The sequence below is a fragment of the Marmota monax genome, unplaced genomic scaffold (genome assembly GCF_021218885.2).
Source record: "Marmota monax isolate L192 unplaced genomic scaffold, Marmota_monax_Labrador192_F-V1.1 WCK01_AAM20220418_F8-fsc00138, whole genome shotgun sequence".
Taxonomy (NCBI): Eukaryota; Metazoa; Chordata; class Mammalia; order Rodentia; family Sciuridae; genus Marmota; species Marmota monax.
The window spans coordinates 2,834,493-2,862,480 of NW_026692763.1; the positions used below are offsets into that span (position 1 = coordinate 2,834,493).

Sequence of the window (27,988 nt, forward strand, 5' to 3'; positions counted from 1 at the left end):
GCCGTGGGCGGGGCCTGTGGCTCCGCCCATTGTGCCGTCGCGTCGGCGCGGAACTCGCTCCTTCGGAGGGGGAGGGGCGGCCTTTGCTGCCACCGGTGTCGCCGCCATGGACTTAGGTGGGTTCCCGGCTCCCCTGTCCCGGCCAGCCTCGGCGGCGCCCCTCAATGCTCCCCTAGGGAGGGGGTGTCCTTGCACACCCTTCCCACCGCGCACTCCCGCGCGGGCCCGGACCAAGAAAACCTCAGGCTGGGGAAGGATTTGAGGGCCAGGAGGTGTCCTTGGAGACCTGGGGTCGGAAGGCCGAGCTTTAACTGGGGCTCCGCGGCCCTCCTCTTTTCTGTTCTGGCCCTCTTATCATGGGAAAAACCCGAGCGGCTGTGAAGCTGGATCCCCTGAAAACAGACGGGGTTAGTGCACGTGCTTTGGAAAACGCCGGTGACCTGGCCCCGGGAATCATGGATGTTCTTATAGTCTGATTTACTGAACGTGGACTAAGTTCTTAAGCAAGTGCCCCCACCCCAGGTCTCCTCTTCGTTAAAGCGGCGATGTAGACTCTGTCTTCCTAGAGTTTGGGGGAATTTTCATTGCGACCACGTGTATATAGTGTTGGGTACCGTGCTTTGTGCACAGCAGCGCTAACAGTTGTGGGGAGGGGTTACATCCGCTGAGGTGGCACTTTTTGAACCTGTGAGCAATTGATAGTCTTCATAGACAAGGCCTGGAAAAAGTGGTGAGTTTGCAGAGCAGATAGATAATCATTTGGCTCCTTGCCAAACCTCCCCTCCCCGCCGGTTATATTCTTAAGAAGATAAAGAGGGTATTCTGCGGGAGAGGGGCAGAATGTGAGGTACCCCCAATATGTGCCATTCATGGTCAGCTGTGGAGAAATGTGGACCCTGTCCTCAGCCAGCTTTTCAGTGGTGGAATGACAGCTGGAAGAGTTTGGAGCAGTGCAACTGTGGTGATTTCTGTCTCAGCCCCACTACTGTGGTTGTGACATCCTGAGCAAATTTTGTCTGAGCCTCAATGATCCCATCTCTAAAATAGGAATAGTAATCCTCAAAAGGATGTTTTGAAGATTTAAAGATCTTACACATGTACCACTAGCACAGTGCCTGCCAGAGTAAACAAACACTTAGTAAACATAAGAAGTGGACATTCACAAGTACCAGTCACCTATTAGTAATAAAGTACTTGTTTTCCCAGCTATTAACTGCTCCCAAGAGTTAGTGTCTGGAAGGCAGGTGTTGGGGCCCAAGCATCTGCTCAACTGTATTGATAGTGCAGTAAAATTTAATTTACAGTTATGAGGGAATGTATTTTGGGGTTCTGAAGGAGCAACCTGAGCCAGAAAGAAGGGCCGTAACTCTGAGACACCTTTAGAAGTCTGACTCCCCACTAGGAGCCAGAATGGATTGACTTCACAAGTGAGTTGCATAGGAGTGCTGATCCTTGGCTTTTGTGCTTCCGTAAATTGTTGGTAGGGCAAGGTAGCCTTTAGTTTTCTGGAATCGGTATTTTTTAAATTTTATTTTTAGTTGTTAATGGACCTTTATTTTATTTATTTATATGCGGTGCTGAGAATCAAACCCAGTACCTTACACATGCTAGGCAAGTGCTCTACCACTGAGCTACAACCCCAGCCCCTAGAGTCAGTATTTTTTTTTTTAATATTTATTTTTTGGTTGGACACAATATCTTTATTTTTATGTGGTGCTGAGAATCGAACCAGGGCCTTGCATGTGCTAGGTGAGTGCTCCACCCCTGAGCCACAACCTCAGCCCCCTAGAGTCAGTATTTTTAATGCTGACTCCTAGACTGTGAAAATGGGGAAGATGTGCTACTGGGAGCATTAGAGACTGAGGAAAAAATAGCATCTCTGGGCCCTGGGAAAGGGAAGAGGAGTTGAGAGCACTAGTGAGCTGTGTTTGCACTCTGATTTAGTTTTTAGGCCAAAGGAAATACACTTAATAAAGACCTATATCCTTCCATGTTTTTTTTTTTGTACTGGAGATTAAACCAGGGTTTCTGAGATACACCCCATTTTCTCTATTTTGAGACAGGGTCTCAGTAAGTTGCTGAGGCTGATCTTGAACTTTCAGTGTTCCTGCCTCAGCCTCCAGAGTCTCTGGGATTATAGGTGTGTGCCACTGTGTCTGGTGTTCTTTCATGTTTTTGAGTTGGGGAAGGCAAAGAATGGAGAAAAGATTCTGGTCCTGCCAACAACAGAAGGGTTTTGGGGAGACCCAACATTTTTTGGGGGGGGGTATATTGGGGATTGAACTCAGGGGCACTTGACACAAAGCCACATCTGCAGCCCTATTTTGTATTTTATTTAGAGAAAGAGTCTCACTGAGTTACTTATGCCTCACTTTTGCTGAGGCTGGTTTTGAACTTGCAGTCCTCCTGCCTCAGCCTCCTGAGCCACTGGGATTACTGCACCCGGCCAAGGGAGACCAACATTTAGGGCATGTTATTCAGGCTCCCAATAGCCTGATTTTTACTGTATTTTATTTAACCCTAACCTTCTCCCATGCTTCAGAGAAAGGATCAGGAGAAAATAGCACCAACCCAATGTCCAGGACTCAACTTGTACATTTTCATTTGATCCTCAATTATATCATGAAGACTGGGTTGTACAGGGGAAAATCAAAGAAGTTAACTCTTAGGCCACATCACATTTGAATGTCCAAACTAGTATTTGACCCTTCCATCTACCCATCAGTTTCTGCCACAGAAGTTCTTAGGGCCATGAGTAACTTGTCCTCTGACTGGAAAAAGCTTCCGGGTGAACTGTTTCTCTAAAAGGGAGGAGAATGTTTGAAACCTCTTGGCAAGGCTGTGAGAAAAAAAGAGGAAAGGTCGGGCTTGTCTTATTGTTTCTGTGCCAGAGGCTTTGTGGCCTTCTTAGTCTGAATCATCACTGAGAAGTTGTCACATCCTATAATACACATTTTGTGGCCCCTGTAGTTCAGCGCTGTCTCTTTATCTAGACCCTTCTCCCCAAATCTGTAGGCCTGCCTTTTGTGGGAGGGTCTGGCCTCAGTAGTCCAACTTTTCCTTTTCATGCTTTTCCTGAGGGATCTCATTTATTTTGGTTTTCGTTAGCCCTTCTGGGCAGATACCTTTCAGGCTCACCTTGAGCTTCAACCTTGCATTGCCATTGCTGGAAGACTTCTCTTCCTTTATGTTCCATGTTAAGACTCCAAGTAACCAAGTCTGACCTTGTCTTCCCTCTAAACCTGTTCTCTCATTCTCTATTCCTTATTTGCTATAGTATCCATCATCCTTATAGTTCCCAGTGTAGACAGCTTGGAAGTCATTTTTTTATTCCTCAACTAAGCCCTAATGACTGCAGTGGCTTTTACAACCGTTCCTTTTTCTTCCTCTTCCACCAAGGTCACTGAAAGTCCTTATCCCTTCTAACTTTGATAATGACAGCCAGCCTAATAAGTGCTGCCTCTAAGCTCTGCTTACTATTTTGAAAACTTTACATTCTTTTTTTTTTTTTAAAGAGAGAGAGAGAGAGAATTTTAATATTTATTTTTTAGTATTTGGCGGACACAACATCTTTGTTTGTATGTGGTGCTGAGGATCAAACCCGGGCCGCACGCATGCCAGGCGAGCGCGCTACCGCTTGAGCCACATCCCCAGCCCAACTTTACATTCTTATTTTTTGTCCTTCTGTGCAGGACCCTTGAATATCTGCGAAGAAATGACTATCCTGCATGGGGGCTTCTTGCTGGCTGAGCAGCTTTTTCACCCCAAAGCATTGGCAGAAATGACAAAGTCTGACTGGGAACATGTTGGACAACCCATTGTGGAGGCCTTGAGGGAAATCTCTTCTGCCTCAGCACATTCTCAGCCTTTTGCCTGGAAGAAGAAAGCTCTGATGATCATCTGGGCCAAGGTCCTTCAGCCCTGTCCTGTTAGCCCTTCTGACACTGAAATTCGGTGGCAGGAAGATGTGTTCTTCTCAGTGGGTAACATGATTCCTACTATTAATCACACAGTCCTTTTTGAGCTGCTCAAGTCCTTAGAAGCTTCTGGGCTCTTCATCCAACTTCTGATGGCCCTGCCCACCACCATCTGTCGCACAGAACTAGAGCGCTTTTTGGAGCACATGACTATTGATACTTCTTCCAGGGATGTGTCCTTCTTCCTCGATGTCTGGTGGGAATTGATGAAACACAAGGACAATAAGCAGGACCCCCTCCTCTCCCAGTTTAGGACAATGGCCCATAAGTACTTACCTTCTTCAGATGAGTTCTCTCATCCTCCAAAGAGGTTTAAGTCGGACCCAGATGTGTGTCCAACCATGCCCCTATTGGCCATGTTACTTAATGGACTGAAGCAAGTTCAAGACAGAATCCTGTCCCTTGGGATGAAGTGTTATGCATTAGCCAACTTAGCTGACATGCTGACTGTGTTTGCACTGATGGAAGATGACCCTCAGGAAGTGTCTGCAGTCATGTATCTGGACAAACTGGCCACAGTGATCTCTGTGTGGAATTCAGACACTCAGAACCCATATCACCAACAGGCTCTGGCAGAGAAAGTAAGGGAGGCCGAGCGGGATGTTAGCCTGACCTCACTGGCCAAACTCCCCAGCAAAACCAGTTTTGTGGGGTTTGAGTTAATGCACAGTCTGCTGCAGGAGTGGGGAGAGGAGCTACAGGTCATGCTCAACAGCAGCCAGGGGACAAATTACGATAGCTTCCGGCTATGTGAAAGTCTGACTTCCTTCAGCCAGAATTTGAAGCTCTACCTGGATACCATTAGCTTGTCTAAGGAGGAGAGGCAGGTGGTCTCTGAGCTGGCAGAGTGCGTCAAGGATTTCCTGAGGAAAACCAGCAGGGTACTGAACAAAAAAGGGTTCAAGGATGAGGACATTACTGCCTCTATTGCCATGGCCATTATTGAGCAGAAGATGGACCGACACATGGAAATGTGCTATATTTTTGCTTCTGAGAAGAAGTGGGCCTTCTCAGATGAGTGGGTAGGCTGCCTGGTAAACAACAGGGCTCTCTTCCAAGAGCCAGACTTAGTTTTAAGGCTGTTGGAAACAGTGATGGAAGTCAGCATGACCGAGAGAGTCATCCCCCAGTCTCAGATCAAACAGGTGATCATCTTGATCCTGGAATGCTATGCAGACCTCTCTCTACCAGACAAAAATAAAGTCCTCTCAGGTGTCCTGCATTGCTGGGGGCGAAAAGGACTCTCTGAAAGATTGTCGGCTTATTTGGAAGATTTTCAGGAAGACCTAAATACAACATTTAACCAGCTCACACAGAGTGCCTCTGAACAGGGCTTGGCTAAAGCTGTTGCCTCTGTGGCCCGCCTGGTAATATTGTACCCAGAAGTCACAGTGAAAAAGATGTGCAGCATGGCTGTGATCAACCTTGGCACCCACAGGTTCCTAGCACAGATTCTCACTGCCTTCCCTGCCCTTAGGTTCACAGAAGAGCAAGGTCCTAATTCACCCACCACTTTTTTGGTATCCTGCCTCAGAGAAACTGTCTGGACAAAGTTCTCTACACCCAAGGAAGAAAAGCAATTTTTGGAATTCCTGAGCTGCCTGATGAGTCCTGTGAAGCCCCAGGGGATTCCAGTTGCTGCTCTTCTTGAGCCAGATGAGGTGCTGAAGGCATTTGTCCTGCCTTTCCTGATGCTGGATGTTGAAGAGGTGGACCTCAGTCTGAAGATCTTCATCCAAACCCTAGAAGCAAATATGGGCTTAGAGGAATATTGGCTCCAGACCTGTTCCCCATTTCCCCTCATCTTCAGCTTGTGCCAGCTTCTAGATAGCTTCAGCAAATATTGGCAATTCCCCCAAGAGAAACGGTGCCTCTCTTTGGATGGGAAGGATCTGGTGATCCACATCCTAGACCTCCTCTGTGAAATTGTATTAGCCAATGCTGAGACCTTCTCCCCAGATACCTGGATCAAGTCCCTGTCCTGGCTCCACAGGAAGATGGAACAGCTAGACTGGACTATAAGCCTGAGACTGAAGAACTTCTTTGAGGGCCACTTCAAGTGTGAGGTGCCAGCTACACTTTTTGAGATCTGTAAGCTTTCTGAGGCTGAGTGGACCTCCCAGGCCCACCCAGGGTATGGGCCTGGCACAGGGCTTCTTGCTTGGATGGAATGCTGCTACATTTCCAGCAGTGTCTCTGAGCAGATGCTCTCTCTTCTGGTGGTGGACGTGGGCAATCCTGAGGAGGTCAAATTGTTCAGCAAGGGCTTTCTGGTGGCCTTAGTGCAGATCATGCCTTGGTGCAGCCCCAAGGATTGGCAGTACCTTTACCAGTTGACCAGGAGACTATTGGAGAAACAGCTCTTACATGTCCCTTACAGCCTGGAATATATTCAGTTTGTTCCCCTGCTCAACCTGAAGCCCTTTGCCCAAGAGCTCCAACTCTCTGTGCTCTTCCTGAGAGCTTTCCAGTTTCTCTGCAGCCAGAGCTGTCGTAACTGGCTTCCTATAGATGGCTGGAGCCATGTGGTCAAACTCCTCTGTAGCAGTCTGACCAACCTTCTGGACTCAGTTAGGTTGATACAGTCGGTTGGTCCTTGGGCTCAAGGACAAGACCAGGACCTGACCCAGGAAAGCCTGTTTGTTTATACCCAGGTGTTCTGTCATGTTCTACACATCATGGCCATGCTGCACCAAGAGGTCTGTGAACCACTCTACGTGTTAGCCTTGGAAATCCTCACCTGTTATGAAACACTGAGCAAGACCAACCCCTCTGTTAGCTCCTTGCTCCAAAAGGTAAATGAACAGCGCTTCTTATCATCCATTGCTGAGAACATTAGCCCCAAGGAGCGGCGCCAGACCCTGCTGCAGAAGATCAGCAACTTCTGACTTGTGTAGGTCAGAAAAAAAGCTGGGCCACAACTTGGTAGTTCTAGAGGGCCTAGAGCTGAGAAACACAAACTATAGTTATGTGAAATTGTACACAAGATAAAAGGTATATGGCAATAACAGTGTAAAGAAAATAGTTTCTTAGGTATTTATAACATACAGACTAATAAAATTCTCTTTTGAGTTTCATCTAGTCTCTTTTATCTAAGTGTGTATTTTTTTTTTTTTTAAGATATTGAAAGTCTCCTTTTTCAAGAGCCATTTCAACATTTGATATTTTTCATGAGCTATCTTGGAAAGGGTGGCAACTTGGGAAAGACTAGCCCTGCCTCTGCCTCTGATTGGCCCTGTGATGTGTGTCCTTAAGAGGCCTGCACTTTTGAAAAATGAAAGGACTGAATAAGAAAAACTTAAGTGTTAAGGGGATAAATCATTGACCATAAACTCATGGGTTCTACCCAGAGATCTGTCAGAGTCCTAACTCCCATCATTTAGCATGCTCAGAAGGGACTATGCTAAGGCCAGGTCTGGTGACAACAGAGATGTGCTTAGAGGTTGGGTATAATTACTTTCTGCCTAAAGTAGTGGTATCCTGGTTTTGACAGATGAAATCAGGGAACAGTGTGTGGAGAAGCATAAAACTTAGAATGTAAGATTTACAAGTTATTATTGAAGAATAATAACTGGTTGGGGAGATGAGAGAGAAAAGTAGATGTACCTCACCTCCTGCATATCCATACCCTCATTCAAAAGGGGGCACTTAATCAGGTTCTTTCCCCCACCTAGAGTAAACTTTGCTTTGTGACCAAAGATCAGGCTTCCACTCCGAAAGCATTGAGATTCACCTATGTAGAGAAGAAAAGACCTAAAGTTACATGTCACCACTGGGCTTGACTCAGGCACCTTCAGTGTATTCTTAGGACCAAAAACCAACATGTTAAAAATATGAGCAAAGCCCTCCTGGAAGCTAAAAGCATCAGCACACATTGCTAGTGATGTGAGCATGAATTGCAGAAACAATAGCACACAGCAATCAAGTGAGGTCACAGAACGGTTCTTACAGGAAATCAGTATTGATATATTTCACAAAGGACAATAAGGTGGAAATTAGTGCAATTTAATCACCATATGGATGACATATTTTGACAGTAAAAATAGTAAAAAACAAAAACCCATAGCATTTTACATTTTAAATGGCACCTATTCAAGACTGAAACAGTCAAAATTGGAGACATATTCAGTCCTTTAAAGTTCATGGACAATGAAAAGGCACTTCTAAAAATTCTAGATTTTTACTACCACTTGAAAAAAGTCATGGTAGCAGAGTGAAACCCATCTCAGTTGATAAGGAATGATTAGTGTTGGCACCAGAGAATCCTATTTGCAAATGGGGGTGAAGGGGTCGATCTACAGGTTGTGCTTTGGCCAGGCTGGCTGCCCTCTTACTCGCTAGCCTCTGGAGCTAAATGGCAGTATACTCAAAATGGAAAGAGGTTCTGGCTTCTTAGGAGGCTCTGGGAAAAAGTACTCTATGGTCTAGGATGAGACATTCCTTGGTTTGGAGTATAGAAGTCCATTTCCACTTTATAGGAAAAGGACTGTCAGATGGAATTACCTAGTAAATAGCTACTGGGACGATCATTTCACTTTGCCCCTCTAGTTTTTATGAAAGCATCCTACACATACAGATATAGGGAAAGCTGGGCATGAGGGGTCATGCTAAAAGGGGAACAGTACTTGTGACTTCTTGCAACAAGCTCATAAGTATGAGCCTGGTTTTTCTACCAAGTCAGCCTATAAACATCCTGCTGACTTCTACTGCCTCCAGACCCACTTAAGTGCTTCACATTCCCAGCCCTGCGTCCTACCCACGGCCAAGTGAAACTTGTGGTTGGAAGTCAGTAAACAAAAGAATTCCATGTTGACACAGATGAGAGATGAGGGAAAGGACAGTAATGGGCTACGTAGTAAACAATAAAAAACTACATACCCACGATGATTTTCCCAGGCCAACACTGCAAGAATACATTATTTCAAGAACCAAGTGATCCCTTGCTTCTGCCGGCCCAGTACTGTGGATATTGCCCTGAGTGGTTGGAAAGGTGGGTGCCCAGGCACTGATTAACCTGGTCCATCAATCTTCACATTCCATGCGTTGACTTCCCAGAACTCTTGAGATAAGAACCAAGGAAGAATCCTCAGGCTTGTAATTAAAGCCACCTTGCTGCCAATGAAGGTCTGACAAGATCCAATAGTTGTTACCAGAAAAAAGTGCTTTTGCAAAAGGGCAGGTTAGAAGGAGGAGGTAATAGGAATATTTTTTAGAAAATCTCAAATCCATCTGCTTATCAATCCCCAAATGCCGGAGGCCACCCAGGGCACAGTTTGGTCCATGGAATACTGCATCGAGGAGGCAGCTAGTGTGATGAGGTGCCCTCACTGCCTGACTCGTGGGAGCAATTAACTATCCTTTTTGGCTTGGGCACCATCAAAGAGCCGGACTGCCTTCTTGCACAGCAGAGAGAACCAGTAGAGCTGGGGAGCGATGAGGAAGGCATTGGCCACGTTGCAGTAAAAAGGGATATTGAATGGCACCTCGAGCAGGCTTAGTCCCTGGTGTTCACCATAGGACCAGTACATGAACGGAAAAAGAAGGATCCGACAGCAGAAGAAGGTGGCCAACGTCAAGACTCCATTCACCTTGTACAGAAGAGTGTGCTGCTGCTTTAGCTGAAAAAGAAAGAGAAGCAGAATGAAGGGCAACCAAGAGGCGAGGTCTCAGGGAGCCACTAGCCCAAGTCTCCCAGTGGTAAATGAACCATTCAAGACCCAGACTGTTAAATTCCTTGACACCCACACATGCATCTAGTTTTTTAACACAGAAAAGATTATTGAGCACTATTGTATTAATACACACGTAGAGCCTCATAGTTTTCTCAATAGTGATATTAAATTTGGCCTAAGCCACCCAGCTAATGGGGTCATGGGAACAGTGGATTAGAACAATCTGACCAAGGAAAACATATAGTGAACTGTCCCAAACTTTGGTCAAATCTACAATTTCATCTCTATAGGCCTGAATGACCAACTGACCTTTAAGTTTGTTAAAGGACATCCTATCCCACTATACTTAGCTTTAACAGATTTCTTCAAACCCAACAATCCCCAAAGGAAAAGCAAAGTCTGTTCCCTCCTGAACTATTTTTGTCATTTCACTCATACATGCCTGAATCAGAATTCTGCCCAGTGACACAAAGGGAGTGCTCAGTTCTGCTGTGAAGATACAGCCAACAAAGAAGTCCCCAAGGTTTCCCCGGAGCCTCTGTGGATGAAAGGAAAAAAGGAAATAAGTAGTGGAGGTTAAGAAACCACTGGAAGGAAAATTCTAAGTAGGGCTATTTTTTCAATGAGAGACCATGAAGGGAAAAGAAATGCTAAATAGGCAAGTGTAGATCCAGTTAATATTCTGCTGCTTCCATAGCAATAGCACTTTGATGGCCCAATCCCTGGGATCCAGAGGCAAATTCAGATAGGATGCAATCTTTCTCTGAATGTCAATGACACCTGGAAGGAACTCTGTAGCCTACTTTTGTGTATCTAACTTAGTTGTGCCAAGGGTACTGAGCCTGTTCATCTCAACAAAGTATGTGCTACATGGTGGGGTCTCAAAGCAATTAAGAGAAGACTCCTTAAAGAATGTAATGCTCTCAGGTGTGATGGTGCACACCTGTAATCCCAGTGACTCAGGAGGCTGAAGCAGGAAGATCACAAGTTCAAGGCCAGACCCAGCAACTCAGTGAGGCCCTATGCAACTCAGTGAGACCTTGTCTCAAAAAAATAAAATGGCCTGAGATGTGGCTCAGTGGTTAAGCACCTCTGAGTTCAATCCCTGGTACCAAAAAAAGAAAAGAAAAAAAAAAAAAACTTAATGTAATTTAGCTTTCTTTTTCAGAATATTCTAACAGTAGAATACCTGCTGTCATTCAGTACCACTGAGTGACATAAGTAAACTCAGAGCCCTTGTTTCTTCATTTATGGTATACAGCTAATAGTTTCTAATATTTAGCAAGCTGTAAACTCTTAAATAAGTGTGTGCCACCTGGTAGGCACTTTTGGAATAAAATTTTGAATTTCTTGATGCATTCCCATTTCTGTTCCTTTTTGAATAGATTTTTAATAGAAAGATGGATTTGGATAGCCATTATGAGGCCATTTGCTTTGATAGTCTATTTCTGTGACATGAGAACACTGCACACAGTATGCTTTGGTACTATTATTAGTTTTATATTTGAATTTTAAATCATTTTTACACTGTATTTAACTAAAAACAGAACCTTTGACAAATGCCAAGGAATCCAGAAAGCTGGAAGACTCCTAAAAGACTCTGTTGGTAAGGAAGATCACAAACACTTCAGATTTAACAGGGCAATCCTCTCTTTTTTAAAAATACCCAGTAATAGTCAAGATACCCAGTTCAACAGGAGAAAATGAGTGACCACAGCTGCTCTCCTCTAAGGCCATACCTGTGCGACTGGCACAAGGACAAACAAAATGACTGCATGGTGTGTGATCATGAGGCGGTTTTGACTCAGGAAGTTTCGAATAGTGGTGGAGTGTCCAAGGTCTCTGGTTCGGTACCACTCACAGAGGTACATGGCGTAGGAGTCATAGACCATGTATGGAATCAAAAACCAGACATATTCTCGGGCAAGCCAGTGCCTGAAAGAAAGCATATGGATGGTCTGTGAAATAATTATGGATGTCAATTAGGAAGACTCAGAGCCAATCTCTTCCCAAACATGTTCCCTTCAGCTTTGTATTTAATCAGGTTATTACTCTAAACACTACAATGAAGATGTTGAAACTGATAAATGAGAGTGGACAACTTTCTCTAAATTACAGGGCAAATTCATGAGTGTCAAAAGCAAAAAGTAGGAATTCTTTCAGCCTCGTGTGTTCAAGTAACTGCTGTCATCATTTGCTTGATTTAGTTACTCATCTATAATGGATTTCTGGCATTTTGTGTTAAAAGCTAACTTTAATATACAAAAATTCACAAATGATTCAACAGCCCCACCAAGAACCCTGTTTAGAAGGTATTCAAAAATCACAAATCCAATCTTTCCAGTTTAACTCCTCAGTTGCTCAACAATTGGGAGTTTTCCAACTTAAAGCCTATGAGTTTCTCTGTCATCTGCATGCAACTCCAGTCTAGGGAGTTTCTGGGAAGCAATCCTGGCCATTTTCTTTACAATTCTATAGCTAATCCCAGTTTCACTGGCTAAGAAAGCATGCCTAGAAATGAGTTTGGAGCCCAAGGACCACATTACAGCAGAAATAAAAGGAGAGGGGCTGGGATAAGTGTTCTCATTTGTTTGTCTAATAGGATTGAGTCAATATTTGTGAAATCAAAATGGTAGTTTTAGCACTTCTAGAGTAGATTAGAAGGGAAAAAAAATCTCAGCAGTTAATATAATATTGTTCCCAAACAATAAACCTTCTACAGAATTTTTGTGTTTTAAAAAATTGAAATTGAATTCATATACTATGCTGGGAAGGATTAGATTCACTCAGCAAATTTTTATTGAACACCCATGTGTTAGGTAGAAGAAAACGAATTTCAAACTACCTGACCATCAGAATCACCTGTAGTGCTTATTAAGGGACCCACTCCCCCAGAGTTTCTAAATTATATGCCTAGGGCTTCAAATCTGTATTTTTAATCTAGTCTTAGGTGAGTTCCTAAGGAGTCAGTCCACTGAATTGCAACCCTGGGAATATACAGAGGGTGTCACATGCACTTCAAATGTTCCTGAATGACTCCACACCACAGCATAACTAATCAATAAACTATGAGTAGATGCAAATTAGTAGTAATGAAAAATAAAGTTCATTTGCAGGTGAATTAATTAGCCAGGTTCCATTTGGGCAAAAGGCAAAATACTCATTCTGCCTATTTATGGTCTCAGTTGCTTTCTTGAAGCAATTAGAAGTAAAATGATGACAAGAATTACTAAAAGGTTGACTGAAATTTAACTGGCCTTTCCCCTTGAATGGAACCTGGAGTTTTAATGTTTTGCACCCAGTACCAATTCAAGAAGATCTAAAATTGTGACTCTCCAGTAGAGTTCCCTGAAAATTTATTAGCAAGATAGCTAGACTATAATCTTAAATACAATTGGCCTGGGACTTTTCTTTGTAAAATGAAGACAATAATCCATGTCTTAACTTTCCTGACAGTCACTGTGAGGATTAAAAAATGAGAACTAGGGAAGTCCTTTTATTTTTTGCATACTGAGGATCAAACCCAGGGCCGAACCAGTGTGGTGGTGTACACTATAATCCCAGTGGCTTAGGAAGTTGAGGCAGGAGGATTGCATGTTCAAGGCCAGCCTCAGCAACTAAGTGAGACCCTAACCAACTCAGTGAGACCCTGCTTCAAAAAATAAAAAGGGCTGGGGATGTGGCTCAGTGGCTAAGTGCCCTTGGGTTCAATCTCTAGAACCAAAAAACAAAACAAACAAACAAAAAAACCCAGGGCCTCACACTTGCTAGGCTAGCATTCTACTACTAAGCTACACTGCCAGCCTTAAAAGTATTTTTAAGTATAAAAGGTACTATTCAAATATAAGTGCTTCAATAAGGAAAACTGCCTAAAGCTGTGGCAGCCCATGTAGGGATCTAAAGCCCTATAAGAAATCTGATGAAATTCTTGGCCTCATACCATACTCTGTACACAATTTTGAGAAATGGATGGATAGATTCTCCCTCCCATCTATAGACATTCTGTATGAAGTATAGATTGGGAAGGCATGTAATAGAAAAATATTTGGGTGTGTGGTCTAAGAATCCTCAATGGTCTTTTTAAAAGATGATTTAAGCCAGATATGGTAATACACACCTGTTTATCCTAGCAACTCAGGAGGCTGAGGCAAGCAAGAGGATCCCAAGCTCAAGGTCAGCCTTAGCAACTTAGCAAGACCCTGTCTCAAATAAGATAAAGAGAGCTGGAGGTGTGGTTCACTGGTAGAGGGTCTCTGGGTTTAATGTCCAGTACCACAAAAGGAGGGAGGAAAAGAGAGAGAGATCTAGGTGCCCTTAGCACATATTGTGCACCCATGCAGAGACAGAGGGAATAGAAATGTGTCACTCTACTTTGCAAACAATCTAAGGCATAAAGATACATAAAATATAGAATCTAAAATCCAAACTCATTTTTGCTACTGAATATGCCTAAGCCCCTAAATTACCCAGATTCTGACGGGGGTGTGGGGGAGGGAACCACCATGGTGTTTCAGAACTATAAGTTAATCATGTGTGAGTAGCTTTTCCTGAAACACACAGTGTTTGCTTGCTGCGCTGCTCCTCATGTTACTAGTTAACTCAAACTACAGGCTACCTTTATGTTAGTTTAATCTTTGCAGAGGAGGCAGGTTTCAAGCTGATTTGATAAACTGCAGGCAGGAAGGAACTTGCTGCATGATCAGAAAATGCTAATTTAAAATACAAACTGAACCAAGCCCAACAAATGCCATTAGCCTTTGGCATATGCAGTGAAGGTCACTTGGCTCCATCTTCTCTTAGCATCTATAATTCAGTACCAATAACTGGTTTTGATTAAAAAGAGGCAAAGGAAGAAAAGCATGAAAATCTTCATAGCAGGAGCAAACACAATTAAGATCACAGGTCATGGAGACAGAGATGCCTTACTCACCCCTTGCATTTCCTGTCTTAACAGGTGAGAAGCAGGAATTGGCATAGTCAATATGAGAGAAGAATCAGGAAAGGCTGTCAAACTTTCGCTGCACATCTGACTATCACTCTTCAATTTAACTGGCTGTGTGTGCGTGCATGTGCATGTGTGGGCTCTGGGGATCTAACCTAGGGCTTCCCGCATGCTAGGCAAGCACCTTACCACCAAGCCACATCCACATTCCCAGCCCTTTCAATTTAACTGGAAGAAAGTGACAATGATTCTAAAACACAGGTGGAAAACAATGGCCTTTTAAAAAGTGCCATCATTGCCCAGATGTAAATAATACTGAACAAAATAGACCATTCTGGCCTTAATTTATTATTTCTCTCACTGAAGCTGCACATAGACGCACATTCCTGAACTGCCTCTAGATTGAAGTCTAATAGACATACAAGTCAGTATTCTGAAGACACCAGAAACCTCTTCATCACCTTTAGCAAATTCAAAGGAAAGTCAAGAGCAGCATCTGCAGGGAAAGGGGGAGAGGTGGATTTTTTTTCCCTGTCAATAGGAGGGACCTTATTAACTGCACTTGCACTTATCTCTGCTAATGCATACTCCAAAGTAAGAACCCACTGAGATCATTTAAAAGCACCAAAAGTCATACTCCTACTTCTAAAAAATTTTCACACTTACAAAGAACTTGAATCATACTGTTCTCCAATGCCACCTCCAATCAGACTCAGACTCTGCTGCTCTCTAGCATTTCTTAGTTTAAACTTCAGTTTCTTTTCTCCTAAACCGGGGATGCTTAAAGAACAAGGAGAGGGGGAAGGCACTAATTATGGTGCCCAAGATTTCCCACCAGTCATCCACCTAACAGCATGTTTTGATAAACAACTGGTGCCTGTGAGCCACTACAATTTGAAAACTGCAAAAAAAGTTCCCCAACCCTGTTATGTGTACTTCTTTCATCGGAGAATAGATGTTACCTGTCTCTGATCACATCGCTACAGGAGCGGATGATGATGATCCCTGACCCCGTGGCCAGCACAGCCTGCACTGAAGAAACCAACCTAAAGTGGGACAGAGAAGAAAAATGAAAGAAAGCGCGCTCCATCCAGTACTGTAGACAGCATAAAGCCAAACTCTTCAACTTTTTCCTGGGCGGAGGAAAATGGTAAGGCGGCCGCTGGGCCCTGCGACCCCCAAAGCACTGGCAGATGTGAGCAGCAGGCTCCGAAAGATGCACACACATTCCCTCCTGACTCGCGTGGGCAGTCCTCCGCCCTTGTCCCCTCTCTCTTCACGCAAAGGGTCTTCGGGAAACTCTGGCAAGCGCAACACGGAGGGGCAGGAGCAGGGAAGTGAGGGAGGGAGCCCCCTCGCTTCCTGTCGCCCCCCTTTTCCGCCCTTAGCCTAGCGCAGGGACGATCGCCGCCGGGCCCGGGAGCCAAGCAGCCGCGCGCGGCCGCGTGGGGAGGGCAGCACCCAAGCCCTGGGCTGGCCGCCCGGACGCACCGCGTACCTGGCGCTGATCGTCACGTAGTCGGTGTCGGTCCATTCCAGCCGCGAGCGGCGCAGCGCCCAGGTGCAGAGCGCGAAAAGCCCAGGGAAGAAGAGGGAGCCCCAGGCCAGCGTCAGCAGCATGGGTGCTTCGGGTCCTGCCGCCTAGCTCGGCACCGTTTGGCGTGGCTCAGGTTGGCTCCGCGCGGCTCGACGACTGGCGCGGCCCGCCCGTCCCTATTTCTAACCTCCACCCTCCGCCCCCGCCTTGGCCCGCCGCGACTCCGGCAGCCGCCGGGCGCTGGCCCCCAGCCCGCAGCGCGGCTCTCCGCGTGACCAGCGAGGCGGCCGCGATAGGCGCGAGCCCGCGGGCGGGGCGGGGTCTCTCCGCCGCCGCCCCTGGGCCGGGAGGGTTCCCCGGGTTCCCCCGGCCTGCCGGCGGTGGGCGGCGGCGGCGAGCAGCTGTCCCCACCCGAGCCGCTGTGTGCGTGGCCGAACGGGTTCCAAGTACGCGGACCTGCGCTCTGGACAAGCAACGCGCGAGTGTCCGCCAGGCTGATCAGTGGCGGGAATCGCCGAGGCTGTAGGGCTTCTGTTCCGTCACTGCGGACGCCTCCCCCTCCCCCGCGGACCTCCTCTCTTCCCCAGACCCAGGCAAAAGCGGGTGGGTGGGTGGGTGAGGGCAGAAAAAGCTAGGCAGGAACGAGCGCCCGGGCCAGACCCCCTACCATCAAGGCGGGGCGAGCCCTCGGCAGGCGCACTGTCCGATGCCAACAGTGAGGTGGGCAACTCTCTTTGGGGCAAGAAAGGAGTGGGCGGTTGGGATCGTGGTCTGTCGCCCGCCTTGCCTTATCTATCAGGCAATCTTGCTTTCGAATGGGAATCTTAAAGATGGGAGTCCTCTGCATGGCAAAGGTGTCTTTTCCCACATCCCCCAACTGCTGCAGTTTTTCCAGAGTGGAGAGCTCTTTCATTAAATCCTGCCCCAGAATTCCGCAATTCCTTTCTCTGTTTTGGCTTTGGATTCAGATACTTTACAGTCTTGGTAACTTTTGTTGTTGACAACGTGTTCTCAGGCCAGATGCCCTAAACTTGAATGGATTAGAATCAATGTTATTTTCATTTAGCACCAATCACATGGTCCAGTACAATAATTTAAATATTCCTGGCTTCTCTCCTCTAGGGAGAGAAGTTTTAACTTTGGTCTGCATCTTCCTCACTTAACAAAAAGCGCTGGGGGGGGGGGGCTGATACAATTAATTCATTCCTACTACAAATGAAAAGTACTGTGGGTCTCTTCAAATCGCCAGCAAGCAAAACGCTCACCGAAGTCCCATTCAAGGGTGTTGCAACAGCTGGGCTTAGCCTCTCTCTGCGCCACTGTTTCCTCAGTTATGAAATGAGAAGGAGGCTGGATTACAAGCTCTTAAAGGCTCTTCCAGCTTTAAATTCTTACGATTCTGTGACCTCTATAAAGTGGCAGACGGTTTCTGCTAGATGCCAATAAATTACTTTTAACATGTCAGTTACTAGTACAGAAATATAGAGCATGAACACAGCTTTTGTTTAAATTTGTAGTTAATTATTAATCTGGGAATGTTTCATAGGTTTAAAAGATAATTTCCCTTTATTAGTAGTACTATTGTTATTAATTAGGCTGTGATCTTTTGGGGCAAAGACAACTTTTAACTTTTCCAACGTTGTTACAATGAGGAATTTAGCTGACAATACAGTAGGGGAAAATCCAAAGAAAATCTGAAATTTAATCCACTTGGGGAAACATCTGTAACTCCCACATTCACATATAATATACATGGTGAAATTTGAAAGACACTTTAATTTGGTACCAAGATGTTTGACAAATGAGTCTTCCTGGATTTTCAAATTTACACGTGGACAAAGAATAGCTATCTGAACTTTCCATTCCCTCCAGAAAAACAAATCTCCTGCATTCCACTTTCTATTCCCTACCCATATATCCTGGTCACCTCCAGCCCCAGTTTTTCAGAGTGACAAGTGTTTACAAGTCCTCCCTGCATTCTCTCAGAGGGATCAGCAACATGCACCAAATATGCTAACACTTTCAAGTGGTAGGAACCAATTTATCCTCTAGACAAGAAGCTGTTTGTACACTTTTTAAGGGGACTTTATGAAGTAAAAACAAAGGAGATGCTTCACCTATAGAAATAGCAAGTAAAATCAGTTTCCAACATTATGCCCAATGAAATCACCAGAATGTTTAGGTTTAATCACCATAAAGCCGACAAGTGCAAACATGAACCTTGGATTTTCAAGTAACCACACCCCTGTGGGAAAATGATAAAGCCAAATCAAATGCACCAAGCCCTAAGTTTAAAAAAAAAAAAAAAAAACAAGCTTAAGAGTTATAAGGTTTTTCTTTTCTTTTTTGGTGCTACAGATCCAATCCAGGACTTTGTACATACTAAGCACATCCTCTACTACTGAACTACATCCCCATCCCTCTTCAAAAGTCTTGAATCAGCTGGGTGTGGTGGTGCACACCTGTAATCCCAGTGACTCCAGAGGTTGAGGTAGGAGGATCACAAGTTTAAGGCCAGCCTTAGCAACTTAACAAGGCTTTCAGCAACAGTGAGACTGTCTCAAGATAAAAAATAAAAGGGCTAGGGAAGTAGCTCAGTGGTAAAAACTGGGCTCAATCCCCAGTTTAAAAATAAATAAAAACATTCTAGGATCAAATATTTCCTTCTCCAGATTTCTATGTCTCTTCTAAGCAAATGTATAAATTCATATTATTATCTGACTTTGAGTAGCAAACATGCTGCTTATTATTCCTATGTATGTTTCCCCACCAGACTTAGCTTTTTGGAACAGAGTATGTCTTTGCATTTTGTACCCTAAAGTTAGGTCTGGCACATTTCAAGGGGTTAATGAATGATACTTTTTAAACCTAATGTTTACTGAGAATTTTTATTGCTATATGGAAGGCACTATATCAAACATTTTGCTTGCATTAGTTCATTATTTCCTCATAACATTGTGTGGCAGGGTGGGGGTGTATGTAGAGAGGACAATATAAGACGGGGGTAGGAGGGATATAAGACCCAGACCACAATAATTATAAACTTGCCCAAGACCACATTGCTGGTGGCAGAGTTGGAATCTGAAATCAATACTTTCTGCCTTCAAGGTCATGTGTTTAATGACTGACTACACTGCTTTCAAACTTGATAAGCAAAGAGAAGGTAATCATTTTTTTAATATTTATTTTTTAGTTTTAGGTGGACACAATATCTTTATTTTATTATTATTTTTTTTATGTGGTGCTGAGAATTGAACCCAGTGCCTCACGCATGCTAGGCAAGCGCACTACACTTGAGACACATCCCCAGCCCCAGAAAGTAATCATTTTTTACAATATAGTTTTGGATTAATAACCACTATTCCTAATTGCTTGCTCAAAACATAAATGTAGGGTGGCATTTATGGGCTCTGATACTGCTATTATTAACACCATTTTATATTTATATGAGACTTTTATAATTTTTCTAGGCACTTTCATTTATATTATCTCCATTGGTTCTCAAAGTAAGCCAGTGAAGTAGGCTGAACATATTATTAGTTTCCTTTTACAGATGAAGAAACCAAGGTGTAGAATGGTAAACTGACTTGCCACTCTGTGAAGGGACTAGGTTCCAGAAAGACAAAAGGGCTCCTGATTCCTGTTCTAGGGTGATTTTTTAAAATATTTTTTTTTAATTGTAGGTGGACCCAATACCTTTATTTTATTTTTATCTGGTGCTGAGGATTGAACCCAGTACCTTCCACATGTGAGGCGAGCACTCTACCACTGAGCTATAGCTCCAGCCCTCTAGGGTGATTTTTAAACTATTTTATGCCATAGTATTGGGATTTAAGGAGTTTGTATCATTTTGCTACTTGAGTGGGTTTCAAGAGTGAAGTCTGGGTGACTAGATGCCAAGTTACGACTCAATTACCAACTTTGGAATCTTAATCTTTGAATAGGGAATGTACAAAGCTCCCAGTTTGGAAGGGCTCTGGAGGGATTCTTCTGCCATTTGAGGTACACGATTGTAATTTTTGATCCCTTTTTTCCTTTAGTGTAGGCCATATTCTAGATACGATTATTTAGGATAATGGGGAGAGGATACAGGGACTCTCCCCATGTCTGCTACCTGCTTTCTCCAGTCTTACATTGAAAATATCATACTTACATGTGAAATATTTGGGAAATCTCAAGTGAGTATCATAAGATATGTGGGCTATTATTCTGATCAAAGATATTTTTTCCCTATCCAGAAAAATGATTCTACAGGAAAAACAACTGAGATTCACACAGGAAACACCTTCATATTGAGCTTCAGAAATAAAAGAGAAACTGGTAGCACATGCCTATAATCTCAGCCACTCGAGGCTGAGGCAGGAGGAGCACAAGTTTAAACTCAGCCTTGGCAAATTAGCAAGGCCCTGTCTCAAAAAAATAAATAAATAAATAAATAAAAACGGCTGGGGATGTATCTCAGTGGCAGAGTGCCCCTATGTGCCCAGCACTGCCAAAAAAGAGAGAGGAAAAAAAGAGTTTGGAGGTCTCCAACATTCATCCACTTTAAAAATCCTAATAGAGAAAACCAAAACCTATTATAAAATAAAAGTTATTTTGTTTGGGACCACACTTCAGAGAGTGCAAAGGAAGGAGGATAAAAGAGAAATGAAGTGATAGGAAGAGACACAAAGAGAAAGTTATAGCACAGGAAGAAGATACATCAAAAGACACCAAGACAGGGGCTGAGATTGTGGCTCAGTGGTAGTACACTTGCCTAGCATATGTGAGGCACTGGGTTTGATTCTCAGCACCACATATAAACAAATAAATGAATAAACGTCCATCAATAACTAATAAAAATTTTTTTAAAAAACAGAGAGACCAAGACAACTTTGGAGGCTGAGATAGGAGGATCATAAGTTGGAGAACAGCCTCAGCAAGTTAGCTCTGATTCAAAAAATAAAAAGGGCTGGGGATGCAGCTCAGTGGTAGGGTCCTTGCCTAGCATGCATGAGGCCCTGGTTAAATATCCTGAAGGGGAAAAAACAACAACAACAACAAGATAGACACAGTTATAGGAAATAAAAGGGGCAAGATACACCCTTCACAGGAAAACGAACACAGAGATACAAATCCAGAGACTAGTATTCACAATAATAGCGGAAGAAGAGGAAATGGATAGAAGACATAGAGAAAGACAAAATGAGGCATACAAAGAGAAAGAAAGCAACAGATTTTTAAGGAACATTGTTCCAACAAAAACCATATGGCATTTAAAGACACATGGCACAAATAGGGAGGTGACTTGCTCCTAGGACTGACATGTGACCAGGAAGAAGTTACACACTCTCCTCTTAATTTCTCTTTCATTTTGTACCCAATAAATGCCTGATCATTATAGCCTTGCACTGATATGGATTTGTGTGTTTCCCCAGATGGAAGGGACTTTCTGGGAGGCAGACAGCAGTGAGGTTGGGATCTGAGAACCTGAGTTCCAGTCCTGCCTCTGCTATCCATAAATTGCCTGACATGGAGCAAACAACTAAACTTTCCATGTAAAAGAGAGTTCCTCCACCTGCCTCACAGGGCTGGGAGAGTTAGGTGAGTAATGTTCTTAAAATTACATGTTAAACTATGTGCTGGGTATAAACAAAGGATTATTTTCTTTATCCTGGGTCCCAATAGCCCAACCTCCTGCTATTAAACTTCTCCCTAAGCATCTATTGGATTGAAGATCCTCTTAGCTGGCCTTAGCCACCTCCAGACTGCAGCTTCCTCAGTTTTATTCTGGATTATTTGCAAAGCAAATTGTGGGTCTAAGAGGCACAGTCACACCCCAGGCACATGGTTTCTGCAAACAGTGACCACAGCTGCACACCACAGGGAAGTCTTTGCTCTTGTACACAATGATAATGATCCCTGTCAATAAAACCCATAATTTACACAAAGAACAGATTATATAGTGCTTGCCTTTGTGTATTGCTTTCTATTTTTCAAAGTATTTTCACATATCCATTTCTTTTGTGATAAATGCAGAAATTGGCATTTTTTACAGAGTCACACCCACCTAAAAGTAGGCATTTCTAAACTCAGGTTTAAACAAGATTCAAAGACATTGAACCATTATAGAAATTACCTTTGAAATAAGCTAGAGAAACCAGTAAATCCTGTGAACAAACTCAGCTGCTTTCCTAAGTTTTCAGACCAATAATTTTCAATGTCTTCATGTCTCATTGGTAATTCCATAAAAGGTTTATTTTGCTAATTCAAGGCAGGTGACCTTTTTTTTAGGTTTTTTTTTTAATTATAAAAGGAGTATATTAAAAAGTAATACATGCCCACATAATCACAAATATTGCCATCACTGAGAGTTATTATTGTTCAGCTTTTGGTAGAATTCTTCCTAGTCCTCCTTATGTGCATTTGTAATATATTTTATTGAGATGACACTTTAATTTTGAGTATCAATATTTTATTTATAAGCATTTTCAATGTTATTTAAAATAAAATTTCACAAACTTCATCTTCTTTCTTTCTTTTCTTTATTTCTACACCCCACCTCCCCGGCCCTCAGCAGGGATTAAACCCAGGGACATTCTACCACTGAGCTACATCCCAGTCCTTTTTATTTTTTGAGACAGAGGCTCATCAAGTTGTCCAGGCTGGCCTTGAGCTTGTGATGATCCTCCTGCCTCACACTCCAAAGTGAGTAGGATTATAAATATGTACCCTCATGCCTGGCACACACTTCATTTTTAGTAAGCTAGAAGTAATTTGACATTTGAATTATTATAGTTTACCTTTCAAAGAAAGGAGAGCACGTTTCCACATTTGTTCACAGATCATACAAATGAAACCTTTTTAAAAAATATTTTATTTTTTAGTTGTAGTTGGACACAATACCTTTATTTTATTTTTATGTGGTACTGAGGATCGAACGCAGGGCCTCGCACGTGCTAGGCAAGCGCTCACCACTGAGCCACAACCCCAGCCCATGAAACCTTCTTTTTTGGTAACTTTAATCTGAAAAATATTCAGCACCTAATGTTAGCACTCAGTTTTAGTATTGAGAATGAGAATCATAATTTCTATAGAAACCCAAGCTCCTATTTAAGTATCTAGTTTTTTCTTTATATAGGCTAAAATTCCTTTTCTCCCAAGCAGAGAAAATTCCCATGTGCTAGGTAATACAACAGAGCTTCCTGGCAGAGGTCTGAGAAGGATTTTATATAATATTAGAGCAAGACAACGGACAGTGAGCACTTGCTAGCTAAGATGTTGTTGCCACCTTCCTTCTTTTATGTGTTATAAGTCCGTTGTTTGATTATGCAGTATCATCTGTGACTTTACTGGTTTGCATTTTATGTTTTCTTTTATTTGGACTATAAGGGCCATGCTCACTCAATCTGCTGATGTTTACTCCTCTTCTATTGGGGTCATGGCCAATATAACAGTACACTCATAAATTCTCAAGAGAGAAAAACATTGTTTTCAAAGAAACAATTAGAAGATAAAAAGCTCCCTCTTTTCAAACAATATACTAATTTATCAAGAAAAAAATTTAAAAGTCAATGGAAATATAGGAGATTAAAATAATTTAAGTAAAGTGGCTGGATATAAGATCAATATACAATATACAAAAAACTTTTTTATAAGCAATAAACATCAATTAGAAATAAAATGGAAAAAGAGGTCCATTTACAATATATTTTTTAATATTTATTTTTTAGTTGTACAAAATACCTTTATTTTATTTATTTTTATGTGGTGCAGAGGATCGAACCCAGGGCCTTGCACATGCTAGGCGAGCGCTCTACTGCTGAGCCACAACCCCAGCCTACAATATATATTTTTTTAATTATAAAATGCCTAGTTTTAGACTGAACAAAACTATTCAATATCTATAAGAAGCTACAAAACTTTACTAAAATGCATAAAAGCCTAAGTCAAATGGAGAATGTGGCCCTGCAGGGAAGAGTCAATATTGTAAACATGTTGATTTCCTCCAAATCAATCTATCAAATCAATGCAATCTCAATTAAAAAAAAATCAACATGTTTTTAATGGACTCAATAAGCACTTTCAAAGGCTTACGTAAATTAGAGAAAATGTGCAAGAATGGTCAAGAATATTTGAATACAGAACACTGGGGGATTTACTCTATATCAAAATATCTAATAACTTATTATAATAGTGTAAAAGAAACAAATAGATCAATGAACCCAGAGTCCTGAGCCAGACATACTAAATTTATCCATAGCAAGACCCCATGTGAGAAAAGGAAGGGCTGCCTAAGAAAAACCACAGAAACCATTATTCTTTCATCAAGAAAAAAGTAAAATTAGAAGTTGAATAGTGTCTCCTTACAATTCATCTCCACCCAGAACTTCAGAATGTGAATTTTTTAGTAATTAAGGGAAGAATTGATATGAGACCATATTGGATTAGGGTGGCACCTAAATTCATGGAGAGTGTCCTATAAGGAGACAGAAAAAGACATACAAAGACACAGAGATGGTGGCAATGTGACGATAGAGTAAGAGATTGTAATGGTAAGTCTGTAAACCAAATGATGCCAAGGATTGCTGCCAGCCACTAGACACTGAGAGAGAGGCATAAGAAGGTTTTACTAGAAACTAACCCTCCAACATGTTGAGTTCAGAATTCTGACCTCCAGACTGTGAGAAAATTCCACAAGCTACCCAACCTGTAATAATTTGTTATGGCAGCCTTAAGAAACTAATACAATGCTTTATCACATTTCAAATATAAAATAAGTTCCAAATTATCAAAGGTTAAATACTGTAAATGTATTTGAAGACAACCTTGAAAAATGTTTTTATAATTCATAGGCTAGATAACTTCCCAAACAAGGAATCAATCCCAGATGTCTTTTAAAATTTATATACATTAAAAATAAAATTTAAAATATGTGGAAGAAAAATAAAATTAAAAAGCCAAAATGTATATCAAAAGGCACTATTAGGTTAAAAGACAAGTAAGTAACTGAAGAAAATATTTGCAGTATGTAGCACATTAAGGGTTAATATCTATACTAGTCAGAGATTATACAAATTATTAATGAACACAAATGACTCAGAAAAATTATTCAAATTATAAAAAGTGGAAACACTGAAGAAATACAAAAAGGCCAATAAAAGCTTTATAATAGGAGCTGGGGTTGTGGCTCAGTGGTAGAGCGCTCATCTAGCATGCATGAGGCACTGGGTTTAACCCTCAGCACCACATAAAAATAAAATAAAGATATTGTATCCACCTCTAACTAAAAAATCAATATTAAAAAACTTTATAGGGGCTGGGGATGTGGCTCAAGCGGTAGCGCGCTCGCCTGGCATGCGTGCGGCCCGGGTTCGATCCTCAGCACCACATACAAACAAAGATGTTGTGTCCGCCAAATACTAAAAAATAAATATTAAAAAATTCTCTCTCTCTCTACCTCTATCTCTCTCACTCTCTCTTTAAAAAAAAAAAAAAAAAAAAACAAAAAAACTTTATAATATACAAATAACTGATAATATCCAGTTTACCTAAGGAAAGAAAGATATACACATTTTTTTACAGTGCTAGTAGAAGATAAATATGTGTTTAAAGAATATTATATTATTATAACTCTAACCTAGAGCTGAAAAAAGAACATAGTATTGTTTGTAATAGAAAAAAATCAGAAACAGCCTAAATACCTAGCAATAAAGTAATTAAATATGTTGCAGCATGTTCAAAGGATAATTAGGGCTTAGGATGTAGCTCAGTGGTAGAGCACCTGCCTAGCATACATAAGGCCCTGAGTTCAATCCCCAGCACCACACACAAAAAAATAAAAATAAAAACTAGACCAAGATACAAAGAAGAATCTCCAGGATATATTAAGGGAAAAGAACAAATCACTAAATAATAAGTACAGTTTAATATAATTTATTTATCAACGATATATATCTAGATTTCAAACTACATACATAAACTATATAATTGATTTACAAATATTCATATACACAAATTTCAAACTATAAATATGATTGGTACATATACTGTTATCTAATCATGCAAAGAAAGAGTTAGTGGGGAAAATACAAAACTGCCAAGCTGCTGTGAAGAAAGGCAGTGTGTATGTGTGATTGGTTTTGAGTGTGTATTTGGGGTAGGAGAATAAAGAATGACTTTCGTGTTTTCCTCCACATACTTCCAGGTTGTGTGAGCTTTTCAAATAAAAATGATGTATTATAAGTAGAAAGAAAAAAAAAACATAACAAGCACATAGAAAGTAATGACACTAATTGTTAAGTGTGTGGACCATTGTTCAGTACTATATGCATGTGGATATTTTGAAGGTTTTTTTTTTTTTTTTTTTGGTACTGGGAATTGAATCCTGGGCTTTGTGTATGCTAGGCAAGTGCTCAACCACTGAACTGCATTAGAAATTTGATAATGAAGCAAGAACAGTCTTGAAAAATACATGAAAGGTAAATTTTATTTTTATTTTTATTTTTTTAAAATATTTATTTATTTTTTTAGTTTTCGGCAGACACAACATCTTTGTTTGTATGTGGTGCTGAGGATCGAACCCGGGCCGCACACATGCCAGGCGAGCGTGCTACCGCTTGAGCCACATCCCCAGCCCAAAAGGTAAATTTTAAAAACACAACATGCACATAACATTCTTTTGGTGTCATCATTTTTTAAAGTGTCAAGGCATCACATGAGTCCTTGGGAAGTAATGCCTTTGATTTTTCAAGGTGATACTGTAATAGGATCTAACTCTGGGACGTTAAGAGTTGTAAGAACAGAGGCTGGGGTTGTGGCTCAGTGGTAGCGTGCTTGCCTAGCATGTGTGACACACTGGGTTCGATTCTCAGCACCACATACAAATAAATAAAATAAAGATCCATCAACAACTAAAAAATATTTTTTAAAAAGAGTTGTAAGAACAAAAGAAGACACTGGAACACAAGAGACATTAATGTCAGTCTCCTCACTCTACTGGCCTGCCGATGGTGAAGACTAAGGAAAAACATATGGAAACATTTAGCCATGCACAAAGTACTATGCAAATCCACTGTGTTTTATTAGCTCCTAAAAGCATTCACTATCATGTACTGCGTGGATTACTGTGTTTGTCCACTAAATGCTAAATTCTAAAGATAACACATAGATAGGGCACAGGGGACGGAGGGGAAAGGAGGGAGGATAGGGGTAGGAAAGATGGTAGAATGAGATGGACATCATTACCCTAAGTACATGTATGAAGAACCAAATGGTGTGACTCTACTTTGTGTACAACCAGAGACATGAAAAATTGTGCTGTATATGTGTAATATGAATTGAAATGCATTCTGCTGTAATATATGATAAATTAGAATAAATAAATAAATTTTAAAAATATGCTTAGGTAAGACCAATGAGGGCAAAAAAAGAGAGAAACCAAGAATAAGCAGAGTAAAGATTTTCATAGGGGGCTGGGGCCCGGGCTCAGCGGTAGCACACTTGCCTGGCACATGTGAGGCACTGGATTCGATTCTCCGCACCACATATAAATAAATAAAGGTCTATCAACAACTAAAAATATATTTTTTTTAAAAAAAGATTTTTCACAGGCAGTTTAAAATATGTAACTGACCCTAAGGAGGAAAGTCCAAATTTGGGGATATTATAGATTTGGAAACGAATGATGGTTGTGAGAGTGGTTTCTTAATGAGTTTCATTAGGGGATGAATTGGAGTGGAGGAAGCTCAGAATCTAAAACAATAATATATTTTAAAAATAATTTTTAACTGATTTTCGGAGGCAGATCTAAAAAAGTTAGGTAAGCAAAATACTCTTGGCTAGAAAGTTATTACGTATTAGTGAGATAAAGATCATTCTT

The 27,988-nt window shown here is 41.9% G+C and overlaps 2 protein-coding genes and 1 long non-coding RNA gene across 7 annotated transcripts; 2 read left to right on the top strand and 1 right to left on the bottom strand.

Moving 5' to 3' along the window:
- Positions 1-7,054, top strand: Gemin4 (gem nuclear organelle associated protein 4). Its single transcript, XM_046446899.2, has 2 exons — positions 1-116; positions 3,693-7,054. The coding sequence occupies exons 1-2, from the start codon at positions 107-109 to the stop codon at positions 6,863-6,865; spliced, it is 3,183 nt and encodes a 1,060-aa protein (XP_046302855.1). The 5' UTR covers positions 1-106; the 3' UTR covers positions 6,866-7,054.
- On the bottom strand, positions 5,582-16,356 carry Tlcd3a (TLC domain containing 3A). Of its 5 annotated transcripts, XR_006852170.2 has the most exons (7): positions 16,090-16,331; positions 15,554-15,637; positions 11,389-11,584; positions 10,092-10,187; positions 8,856-9,595; positions 7,589-7,710; positions 6,788-6,923 (listed from the first exon to the last, which is right to left on the bottom strand). XR_006852170.2 is itself a non-coding variant. In XM_046446901.2 (5 exons), the coding sequence occupies exons 1-5, from the start codon at positions 16,209-16,211 to the stop codon at positions 9,326-9,328; spliced, it is 768 nt and encodes a 255-aa protein (XP_046302857.1). In that variant the 5' UTR covers positions 16,212-16,331; the 3' UTR covers positions 7,967-9,325. The 5 variants fall into 5 exon arrangements, 2 of the variants coding, with proteins under 2 accessions (XP_046302857.1, XP_046302858.1); XR_006852172.2 differs by lacking the exons at positions 6,788-6,923; positions 7,589-7,710 and adding an exon at positions 5,582-5,719; XR_006852171.2 differs by lacking the exon at positions 7,589-7,710 and having other exon boundaries at positions 6,784-6,923.
- LOC131424258 (uncharacterized) lies at positions 16,124-27,509 on the top strand. Its single transcript, XR_009226975.1, has 3 exons — positions 16,124-16,261; positions 21,546-21,711; positions 26,641-27,509. It is a non-coding gene; the product is annotated as an uncharacterized LOC131424258 (long non-coding RNA).
- Positions 27,510-27,988: the final 479 nt, after the last annotated feature.